General features: G+C 30.9%; 1 protein-coding gene and 1 pseudogene across 1 annotated transcript; both read right to left on the bottom strand.

Moving 5' to 3' along the window:
• Window positions 1–907: 907 nt before the first annotated feature.
• LOC145122323 (F-box/FBD/LRR-repeat protein At1g13570-like) lies at window positions 908–2,991 on the bottom strand (annotated as a pseudogene).
• Window positions 2,992–8,390: 5,399 nt separating this feature from the next.
• LOC145122315 (F-box/FBD/LRR-repeat protein At1g13570-like) lies at window positions 8,391–10,498 on the bottom strand. The gene is made up of 4 exons (XM_079057936.1): window positions 10,415–10,498; window positions 9,067–9,902; window positions 8,769–8,936; window positions 8,391–8,723 (listed from the first exon to the last, which is right to left on the bottom strand). The coding sequence occupies exons 1-4, from the start codon at window positions 10,416–10,418 to the stop codon at window positions 8,391–8,393; spliced, it is 1,341 nt and encodes a 446-aa protein (XP_078914062.1). The 5' UTR covers window positions 10,419–10,498.
• Window positions 10,499–12,777: the final 2,279 nt, after the last annotated feature.

Raw genomic sequence — 12,777 nt, 5'->3', positions numbered from 1 at the left:
GTCCCATTTTCTTCATGTATGAGTTAGTTAGAAAGGTGGGATCCTATAAAGTTGACAACTTTATGGATCCTTGAGGTCCTATGTTTATCATGTGGTTCAGATCTGGAAATTGAATGTGTTTTTGACCCTTGTATGTGAGCTCTGGTGATTTTCCTTCATTTTGACCTAAAATGAGATCTAGACATGCATTGGACATGCATGTCTATAAAGCATCGATTTTTAGGTTCATTTTAGAGTTATAAGACCCTCTACAAAGTTGGAATGCATGGGTTCAAGGATTAGGGTTGAATGCATTAAGATACCCATTTTGTGCGAGTCACGACGTGGCCATTTTATGGTCACGACGTGAGGAAGAGACTTTCCCCGACTGTTTTTGAAGGAAAAAGGAGCCATTAATAAACAAACTTTGTTTGATTGTAATAGATGTTTGTTATATCTTAAATGTAAAAAGACGAAAAGCTAGGGCCTTGTAGCCATGTCAACCCAACTTGACCGAGGTCTTTGTGGAAATAAGAAAAACACAAGGGTAGCAAAGCAAATAGGTTAGACATATATGTGCGTGTTTAAAGGAGAGATTCTATATAGATCTCACATTTTACTTGGATGAAATATCTATTTCGATTGTACGTATCTACCTATCAACATTTTCGTAACTCGTTTATCATCTACTTTTAAATTCTAGTTGATCCTATGATTTTAATATAATAGTAATAATAATAAACCAATTGTTTTGAATGTGAAAGTTTATAGTAGGGTGAATTGTACATATTTTGTGAAAAGACCAACAAAACACTAGTTTGCAAGAAAGAGTGAATTGTATATATTTTGTTAATGTAAATGCAAAAAGTTCATCATACTTGGTAGTTCTAACAATCAGTAAAGTGGTTGAACGTTCTTACATACTTGATTATCGCTTGGGATTCAAGTAGAACATTTTCGCTTTAGGTGAGATTCGAGGGTACTGCATAACATCCTTAGCAATGTCAAGTATTTTTTTACCATCAAGAGCTCCACTTGGTGTGATAGTAAACTTGTCGAGAGAAGGGGAATGAGCAAGAAGAAGCTTTATAAAAAGCAGTTCCGGTTTTGATCCTTCTAAACATGTTATCTCTACAGTTTGCAATCGGTTCAATGTACAATCCAAACAATTTGGGGATTCCAAATGATTTGAAGCTGGCCCCACATCAACTTGAGGAACCTAAAAATACACAAAATGCAACCATAGTTTAGCATCTAATTCTTGTATCATATAACCCAAAAAGATATAGTTTTATCATTCTTTCTTTACTTTACCATTGCCATGAATATACACAATGTTTCAAGATTTGGTGAGTTCCGCAGCAAACAAAGAACACTACGAAGTTGATGCAAATCAGCAAGTTGATAATGCAACAACGCCAGACGCTTTACGCTATAAATTGCATGTGGAAGCAATTTTGGAATTTTTTCTGCAATCAAACACTGTGAGATGAAAGTTAGTTTTTTTTAAAAAGAGCAAAGGTTACGCATAAAAAGTTTACCTTAAGAAAATGACTGTCGACATAAAAGTGTTCAATTCTAGGCAAATTACTCAACATTGTGGCCAAATTCATTTTTTCAACTCCTACAAAATCTTGTATGGGTTTCTTGAGAGCAATCCCAGCCACAAATAGGCATGGGCTGTCAAACAATTGGAGCAACATGGCATCAGGACAAGCAGCCACAGTCAAAATCCGCAGTTTTGTAGCCTTAATGTTGAAATTGTAAACATTTTTACACATATGCAGAGTCAACTTCTTAAGCTGTGGTAGTTTGATCTTAGTTCCACACAATCTAGAACCAAAATCAATATCCTTCAGAAGAAGTTCTTCAAGGTTGAGAAATCCTTCAAACTCAAGTGGTGGCTTGAAGCGACACTTCTGAAGTTCTAACTTTGTCAATTCTGGACAAGAAAACAAATAAGAAGGAAGTTCATAACAGCGATTTAAATTAGTTAGGATGAGTTCCCTAACATTGTTTCTTGATAGGAGTAGCATGAATTGATCGACTTCTTGGAAGTTATCAAGAAAAATATTTGGTATATGGAGATGAAATTTCGAGATAGGACCCTTGTGAAGGATCAAGACTTTGTTCATGATCCTTATAACCCCATTATGATCAAAAGCTCTATTTTTTGCGAATTTTTTGGAGAAGTGCTCATCAAAAGCTAGTGTACTCATTGTGGTCCATTTGTGCCTCCACTTTTTTGATATAATGCTTGTCCTTACAGCATCTTCAATCGGGAGCCTCTCTAAGATTGAGTCTATCAAGTGTTCCGGTAAGTTACTGATCCTATCTTCCTCACCAGAACCGACAACCCTCCATTTATTTCTCTCTGTTATTAGTAGATTCACAAAAAAAAAAAAAAAAAAAAAAAAAGAACCAAGTTATATTTATATCAATATAAAATAAAATCCAGTAAGAAACATGGAGCAACTTGACCTTTCTAATACTCTTCTTATTGTCAATGACGCTTTTAGGTGTAGTAGCATAGCTCATGAGAAAGAAACTATCTCATTGAATACTTATGATTTGATGGTTGTAAGCATTTTTTTAAGGATATGTGACTCACAAATTAGATTTTGTAACCCTAATAGATAATAATCCAAGTGTCTTTAACATCATAATGGTTTAAAAGAGGGTCATGGAATATCGAAGGGAAATCTGTGGGGAAGCCTGCATGAATTCGGAAGCTATGAACAAGCTTGAAGTTGTATCAATGGCTTCCCCTGACAAAACCAAATCTAAAAACTATTCAATTATCTTGCGAATGTCATGTAATAAATCTTCTGGAAATCGGTTTCCTGATTTTTTTTTAACTGTGGATACGTAATGATTGATAATGACTACCCAAAAATATAGTTTACGTCAATTGGAAGGAGCAAAAGAGATCCTGAATAGCATATTTCAAACGAAACACACGACTTTCGAAGAATAAAAATATGGAGGCTTATGAAATAGAAACTTACCCATCTTACAAACGGACGAACAAGTAGTATATCCGTCGGGGTAAGCTGTCTATCAAATTTGGGAATTAGGGTTTACTGCTCAATCAGATAAAGGACTAATACTATAAAACAATTATGTTCACACTGTAACGATTTAATAGAGGAAATAAAAACGATTTAAATTAATTAAGGAAATAAAAGAAGAAGAAAAAGAAGAAGGAACATAAGGAAATAAAAGATATTCTATTTATTTTAAATGGATGAACCGGAAATAAAGGAAATTAAAGTTTAAAGTTTAAACAGAGGGGAATCGTCGTTTAATCGGCTGAAATGAAATACAACATTGCTGTTTATATTTTTTTCTAGTGAAATTAATTAAATACATATTCTATTACTAGTTTATAACCCGTGAGTAGTTTATAACCCGTGAGAACTACGGTTATAAAATTAATTAAACTTTCATATTAAAAATCAAAATTATTAATCAATTATTTTAAATAAATATTACTTAAGAGATATTTTTTTTAGTTATGTAAAATTATAATCGTTGATTTAAATAAATACATGAAGTTATATAATCTTATAATCTGTATTAATTTTATTTTATTTTTCAACCTAATGTTATTATTTTAATATAATTAGAGTCAAAAAATTTAAAATGAAATATCAATTATTTATTTAATGTAATTAGAATGAGAAATTTAAAAATTAAAATTTGAAATGGACAATCAATTATTAATTTAATGTAATTAAAGTGGAAATTTAAAATTTGAAATTTGAAATTTGAAATGTATAATTAATAGGTTGACAAGTGGTATGATAGGTGATATATAACATTAACTAGTTTATAACCCGTGGGAATCACGGGTACAAAATTAATTAAACTTTTATAGTAAAAATTTAAAATTATTAAACAATTATTTTAAATAAATTATTAATTAAAAGATTTTTTAGTTATATAAAATTATAATCATTGATTTAAATAAATATGTGAAATTATATCACTTTATAATTTATATTAATTTTTTTAATGCTATTAATTTAATATAGATAGTGTGAGAAATTTAAAATTTAAAATTTAAAATGAATAATAAATAGGTTGACAAATGGCAATTATTAATTAGGAGACATAATAGTGTGACACATGACAAAAGAAAAATAAAATGTGCATTAATTAAGAGGTCTAATAAGATGACACATTTCAAAAGGAGAATAAAACTATTCTTTTATTAGAATAGAGAAGTGATGAGGAGTTCTATTTGTATGTCATTTGTCAATATGAGATTAAACATATTCTTTTATTAAAATATGAATTTTATATTGTAATTTATTAAAATAGACTTTTTAATAAAGTCCTAATATTTTGGTTAGTTTACCGTTTAATCACAAATTAAGTTTTGTTTACAACAAAAGTCAAATTACCTGCTAAGACTTCGAAATAATCTTTCGTGTTCGGTTTCACAAATTTAGCCAATATCACATCTTTTTTTATTAATTGATCAAAATTTTGGACTTGTCTGAAGATTATGTTATTTTTTTATACCAATTATCCTTAAACTAATGTATATTATATGATCTAATTTAATATATACTATTCCCTGTCTTCTTTCTTGCGTTCTTTCTAGGTTCACCGTGTGTTTTCCTCGTCACTCAATTTGAAACTTTTTCATGTATCATTTCTAAACTTTCATTGATTGTAACATGGCGGATTTTGATTGAATTTTCAATAGTTTTCATAGTCTTTGTTTCGTTTTTCCATACGACTGTTGTGTGAAACCAAAAGTTTCATAAAAACATAAATATATTTCGCATACTTCATACTATTTCACCAACTATCAATAAGATGATTTATTTTGGTCTTTAAGTCTTGGAATCAACCTGTGCATATATGCAGGAGTAGAGAATCAGGAGCATGAAGGGTTGGTCACATCTGTCATGTTTATCTGCTAAGTTTTTATTACTTGGTTATGTCTGAATTTATTCAAGTGTTGTTTGTAAGAGAATTTGATACATAATATACATATTTTCCTCATATTTGATTATCATATAGATAGTATGTTGCAAACATCATAGAGTTAATATATTGTTACAGTTTGGATCTACATGTGCTTTTAATTAATTACACCGAATATGATTGCTCAAATCAATTTATTACAAAGGGATAATGGGATATGACATATAAATTGGGCAATATGAAAATACAAGTTAAATGTTATTGCATTTTGTATGGATGTATATGAGTTTTGACCCTATGAGTCTAAATAATCGATATCAAGTATAGAACAATATCAAATATCATAGTAATTAGATTTTTGGGCTAGCTTTCACATGCCACAATTAGCTTATAAGGCTAGAAAACTATGAAGAATTGACCACCGAGCTTAAGAACTCAACATGGGTAAAAAAAATTACATAAGTTTTGGAAAAGCCCCAAATTTTGATCAAGTAATAATATAAGACGAGATACTGGCTAAATCTATGAAACCAGTCGCGAAAGGTTATTCCAAAGTTTTAGCTGGCAATCTGTCTTTTTGGTAAACAAAAATTAATTTGGGATAAACCGTAAACTGACTCGAAATATTATGACTTCATTGGAGATTTCCCTTTATTAAAATACTAATAACTTTTTTTTAATGTACCACCTCATTTGTCTTTATTTTCCGATTCTATACCTTGAATATTTTTTGTTTTAGTTATTAAATATAAATCCGAATCTAAATACGTTACTACAAAGTGACTTCTTTTTTTAAAATTATTATATGAATTATTAACTTTTTTTTTTTTGTAAGTTACGATATGAATTTTTTTATAAAGTAACGTGTAATTAAATGATGAATGTATTTTGGCTTCAAAACCCATTTTTATATTGTTATAAAATATACTTTTCAATGAAATTTTTTAATCCTTGATTATTCTGGACCTAATATATTTTCATTTCTTTACATGATAAATAATTTTTCAAATAGGTTGGTTTTATAAGCGTTGCAAACAGACTAATCTAAGGGTATGAATGACAAAAATAATTAATAGCAGATAGCTGAGATCTTAAAATAAAAATATGAATCTTTAATTTTATATGTATATAAGCCTTTTCTTTTTGGTTATTTTAAGAACCTAAAATCTTAAACCTATTAAGGGGCTGTTTGATATTTGTTGATGTCTGATTGTCAGATCTGACTGAGTCAAAGGGTTAACTGCAAAGGTTTAACGGGGTCTACATGAAATGAATCTACATCCGACTGAAACCATCATGACTGACTGTGCTGAATGACAAAAATGACTATTTTATCTTTTTGTTCTGTTTAAAACTCATACGATACAAATTCAACTTTTCTATCAAATAAGTATCAATTAATATCATTGATGTGGTGATTACTTACTATTAAAAAAAATTATAACAACACCATGTCAGTTAGAAAATATAATAAACTTTTACAAATCTCGATTAAATGAGGGTAAATAGCACAAAAGTCACTAAGTTTAAATGAAAAATCGATTTTGACATTGCGTTATTTTTTGTTTCAAATTGGATAAATAATTTCCAGTTTATTATAACTCTAACCAGTCAACCTAGTTGTCTGCTGACATGGCATGATGACACGTCAGTTTTTCATGACGTGACATTCTGGCATTGTATGCTGACGTGTCAATATTGAAAAAAACTACACAAAAAATAATATGTTTCCACCTTTTTCAATTTTGAAACAAAGTTTTATTAATTTATTTTTCAATTTTGACATTCCATTTTTTTGTTCTAAACCGAACATCATTATTTTTCCAATTTTGTTCAATGCTAAGCATTCTCCATTTGAAACTATATATATATATATATATATATATATATATATATATATATATATATATATATATATATATATATATATATATATATATATATATATATATTTGAAACCGTATAAATACAGATTTTTCATTTAAAAGCTTATTTTTGTATAAATACAAGATTTTTTTTTTTTTTTATACATTCAAGCCATAATGTCCCTATTGAAAGTTTGAGCTAGGTAATCACAATTCTCTATTTAAATTTCAAAAAACGTGTTAGAGCTTTGGTCATTAAGAATGTATTTGTAACACAGGACGGTATCCTAACCTTGACATCTCCTCTTAAATGGGTATCTGCTGAGGTTGAAAGTACCTCAAAAACACAATCACTAACCTCATAGTACACAAGGATGGATCTAAGTTTTCAATGGCACAAGGATAAAGGTACTTCTGCAATCACAATTAGATGAGAAAGGGAACCTTACCTAGCACATTCCACCACCAAGATCAAACACTAGAACTTTTTCCTTGTTTTTTTTCTCAAAACCATAAGCTAATGAAGCAGTTGGGTCATTGATAATGCGAAGAACCTGAATACCTACAATCCGGCTAACATCTTTGGTTGTTCGCACTGTTACTACTTCTTTCGTAACTTTATCACTTCAAAATTTTTGATGCACATTCCACAAGCTTCCTCAGCACCTAAAGCCAAAAAAGTGAAGCGACAATTAGTTCTTTTTATGCTTAAAACAAGCACACAAATCCATGACTGGCTGTAAGAAAAGATGAATTCCATTAAAATAAACGACTGATGAAGATCGATCAATGAAGATGAATTGAAGTGGGTAACTGTGCAGAAATTTCTTCAGGGGTGACTTGTTTACCAATAACAGGGCAATCTAATTTGACATTTCCATTATCGTCTCTGATAACCTAATAAGAAACTTGCTTTGATTCTTCATCGACTTCCATCATTTTCCTCAGAGAAAAACATGTTCTCCAGACTCACCACCTCCTGCAGTTTCGCAATCTGACCAACTAACCACTCTTACTGTCGCTGAGCGCGGCTGAGTAGGTGAACGCAAGCTTCGACGTCGATTTGGTCGATTGTGTTTCCAGGGCTCAAGTGATTGTGGTAAGAGAACAAAGTAATGTCGATTCACCAAGGTATTATGGTCAACTTAATTTTTTTTATAATTAAAATGATTTAAATAACAAATTATGAGTATAAAAGTGTTTAAAAAAATATTAAAAAATAGGATTTTAGAAAATATGATATTTCCTATGCTTATCAACGGTATACATGATATTTAGATATTAGCTAGAGCAAATATGACATCTTGTTGTTTATTTAAGATATATATATATATATATATATATATATATATATATATATATATATATATATATATATATATACACACACGAAATTCTCCCTTTATTTAAAATCCCAAATCATCGGTCTCTTCTTCATGCGTACAACTACATACAAGTATTAACACACACCCGAAAAGCAAAAATGAGCTACAACGAGTAGCTACATAATTAGAAAGAAGAAAGTATAAAACAAAATGGTGGTACTTGCCATTGTTATTAAAATCACCCCAAGGCAAATAAGTCAAGGACAACACTCTTACAAAATTATGCCTCGGGATTCAAGTAGAGTATTTTTGCTTTTGGTGAGGCTCGAGGGAACCACATAACATCCTTTGCAATGCCAAGTATTTTTTTAGCATCAAGAGCTCCACTTGGTGCGATGGTAAAGTTCTCGAGAGAAGGGGAATGAGCAAGAAGAAGCTTTATAAAAAGAAGTTCCGCTTTTGATCCTACTAAAGATCTTATCTCAATAGTTTGCAACTGATCCAATGTAAAGTCCAAACAGTTTGGGGATACCAAATGATTTGTAGCTAGTCCCACGTTAACTCGAGGTTCCTGAAGCAACATAAAGTTGCAACTGCACTTTAGCATCCGACTCTTGTAACAAATAAGCAAAACAATCATATAATTTTACTTTACCACCTGCATGTGTATCATATACAAGGTTTCCAGATTCGGTGAGTTTCGAAGCAAACAAAGAGCACCATGAAGTTGATGCAAATCACTAAGTTGAAAACGGAGCAACCACAAACGCTTTAAACTACTAATCACACATGGAAGCAATTTGGGAATCTTTTCTGCAACCAAAAACTGAGAGATGAAAGTAATTAAGATTTTAACTTACCCAATAAACATAAGTATAACATAAGAAGAGAAATATAGGACCTCTTTGTTCAAACTCCAATTGAGGAAGAGAAAATGTTTTGCATAAAAAGTTTACCTTAAGAAAATGCTTGTCGATATATAAGTCTTTAACTCTAGGCAAGTTACTCAACATTGTGGCCAAATTCATTTTTTCAACTCGTACAAAATCTTGTATGGGTTTCTGCAAAGCAATCACAGCCACAGAAACGCATGGACTGTCCATTATTAACTGGAGCAACATGGCATCAGGAGAAGCAACAACTGTCAGATACTGCAGTTTTGTAGCCTTAATATTGAAATTGTAAGCATTTGTGCATGTATGCAGGGACAACTTCTTAAGTTGTGGTAGGTTGATCTTAGTTTCACACAATCTAGCCCCAAAGTCAATATGCTTCAGAATAAGTTCTTCAAGATTGAGAAATCCTTCAAACTCAAGTGGCGGCTTATAGAAACAGTTTTGCAAGTCCAACATTATTAAATCTAGACAAGAAAACAAATAAGAAGGAAGTTCATAACGGCGATTCAAATTTTTAAGGACGAGTTCAGTGACACCGTTTCTTGATAAGAGCAACATCCATTGATCAACTTCTTGGAGGCTATCAAGATATATGTTTGGTATATGAAGATGAAATTTCAAGATAGGAACCTTGTGAAGGATCATGACTTTGTATATGATCCTTATAAATCCATTACAACCAAAAGCTCCCTTTTTTGCAACTTTTTTGAAGAACTGCTCATCGAAAATCAGTGCCCTCATTGTGGTCCATCTGTACCTCCACTTTTTTGATATAATGCTTGTTTTTACAGCATCTTCAAATGGGAGCCGCTCTAAGATCGAGTCTATCAAGTGTTCTGGCAAGTTACTGATCCTGTCTTCGTCACCACAACTTACAGCCCTCCTTATATTTTTTTCTGTTATTAGATTCACATAAAATATAAATGGGACTAAGTTTATATCAATATAAAATGGAATCCAATAAAAAACATTGAAAAACTTGACCTTTCTAATACTCTAAATATCCTTTCATTATCAATGAAGTTTTTTCATGAAGCTTTTTCGTGTGGTAGCATAGTTCATGAGAAAGAATGGTTGTAAGCATTTTTTAAGGAAATTTGACAGGCATATTGCATTTTGTAACCCTAGTAGATAATAATCCATTTGTCTTCAATAACATAATGACACAAAACCTAACCTAAAACAATTTCTTTTGGGTTGATTTTTGGATCCTCAAGCTTCAATTTTCTTGCGAATGTCATGTAACAAATTTTCTAGAAATCGGTTTCCTGATTTCTGTTTTACAGTGGATACGTAATGATTGACAACGACCACCCAAAAACAGAGTTTACTTTTCCAATGAACAGAAGAAATCCCACGACTTTCAAAGAATAAAACAGATGGAGGTTTATGAAGATTAGAAACTTACCCATCTTACATTCGGACGAACAAATAGTTTATCCGTCATGGTAAAATGTCGAAGAATTGGAAATTAGGGTTTACCATATTAGAAGGAATACCTTAAAACACTTTGTTCCCGACTTAACAAAGTAAATAAATAAAGGAATACAAAAAAATAAACAAAATAAAAAGAAAAAGAATCTCACTATCCTCTCTAATAAATAAAAGTTTTTTTTTTTTTTTTTTTTTTTTTTTTTTTTTTTTTTTTGGCACTTGTCATATTCTAATTCAATTTGTCAAATGTAATTTTATGGTTATTTTGAATTAATTTTTTTCCACATGTCATTTTATGAGTTTTCTATTTTATTAAATTCCACATAATATTTTAATGTAATAATTGTAATAAATATAATAATAAATGAATATCAATTTCATTAATGAATTTACCTTTTAATCTCAAATAAGTTTCTTTTATGATGTTGTGCATTGTATTTTAGTGACTCGACGGTCAAAGAATAACACTCCCTTACATTGTTTAGCTCACTCTTTAAATCAAAGGCATATGATTTTAAATTATACACTTGATTTCTATTCTATACTTATGTTTTAACTTTTGAATGTTGTAGATATTATAGTGATGCATGGTTACTTGAGGATTCTACAAGATGTGCTCCACATAGGGATGGAGAATTTTCACATGAAATGATGAAATGTTTTCGAAGGTTGTTTCCTAATGATGATGAGTATAGTAGAGTCCTTGATGAGTATGCAATATTTTCAATGAAGAGTGGTCCTTTTGAGAATTTAACAAACATTTCAAAGATGGCTACTAAGGAACCCAAGAATTGGTGGGTTAACTTTGGTGCTCAATCTCTTTTTCTCCAAACTTTGGTTTTTAGATTACTTGGACTAGTTCTTCTTTTTGTGCTGACCGTAATTGGAGTACTTATGCATTTATTCACTCTCTTAAGAGGAAGAAGTTGACTACAAGATGTGCTCAAGACTTGGTTTACATCTACAATAATCTCCAACTTTTGTCAAAGAATCTTAATGTTGATGTAAAGATGTGGGATGTGGGTGGAGATGCTTTTGATTCAGTGGAAGATGTAGGGTTTTTGGATGTTGCCGATCTCACTACTAGAAAAACAGCCTTTTACGACGCGCAATGTGTGTCGTAAAACGCTCAGACGACGCGCAAATGCGCGTCAAGAAAGGTCATGTCATAACGAGAGACGACGCGCATTTACGACGCACATTTATGACACGCAATGCGTATCATTAAAACCTTTGTCAAGAAAGGTCATGTCATAAATGAAGATGACACACATTTTTGCGTATCGTAAATTTAAATGTTAAAAAAAATATATTTATATATTTATTAATTTTTAAATTAAATTTGCATTTAATGTCTCATAATAGAAATAAAATACCATATACAAAAAATACAATCCATTGCATAAAATTTAATGTCATACAATTCTATTTCTTACAATATATAAATTTGCATTAATCTAATCTACTCTGTGTTTCATACTAACAATTGAAATGAAGAATGCAACGCTTGCATTTGCAGCATCTTATCTCTTTCAGCTTGAGCTTTCTTTTCCTCTCATAACAAAATGTATTAAGCAAAATACCTAATTTGCCCCTCCACTAATAAGATTCTCTTAATTTGCTGATTTCCCATATTACCCTTGTCTAAAGTACTTGAATGAAGTGGATGTGTATCATACAACCAATTTTTGAACCAGTAAATTAATTTTCCCATATTACCCTTGTCATTGCAAATTTCATCCTGCCAATTTTCAACCAGTAAATTAATTTCAAAACTCTATTACTAGATGTTGATAAATTAAACAACCAATTATAAAATAAATACTAACATTTTTCTTTCTAGCCTCCAAAACTTCTTCTAAAGGTGGTCGACTATACCAGTTTCTGAAGATTTAGAAGAGTCAGTATCTCCTTTCGCAATTCCATATGCTCTCTGCACAAACAGCTTTAGTAGGGAATTTAGGAGCACCCGTTTTCTCCACGCCTTCTGGACTAGTATTTGATGTGATAGCCAACTCTGCATCTTTAGCAGCCTGAAAAACACATAACCAAGTATTATCTTTTCAGAAAATAAGAGGCATAGGAAGCTTAATCCTTCACATCATTCCACAAGTTCATAAAATTACTAAAATTGCTATTAAACACTTCACAAGATTAGAAAACTTACCTTTGCAGCCATACGTGACTCAGTTATTTTCTTAGCTTCAGAAAGAACCTGAAACAAAAAGCTTATGTAAATATATGAGTCAAATAAATCTGAGGTTTAACCTTTCCTAAGTTCAATCTCAAAGTAAATATATGAGTCAAATATGTTGTGTTGTAGAACCACTCAAAATG

Source organism: Lactuca virosa, chromosome 1 (genome assembly GCF_052849685.1).
Source record: "Lactuca virosa cultivar CGN04683 chromosome 1, Lactuca_virosa_CGN04683_v6, whole genome shotgun sequence".
In the NCBI taxonomy this organism is placed as follows: Eukaryota; Viridiplantae; Streptophyta; class Magnoliopsida; order Asterales; family Asteraceae; genus Lactuca; species Lactuca virosa.
The sequence above is the reverse complement of the archived record's forward strand: the minus strand, read 5'-3'. Positions and strand labels throughout refer to the sequence as shown.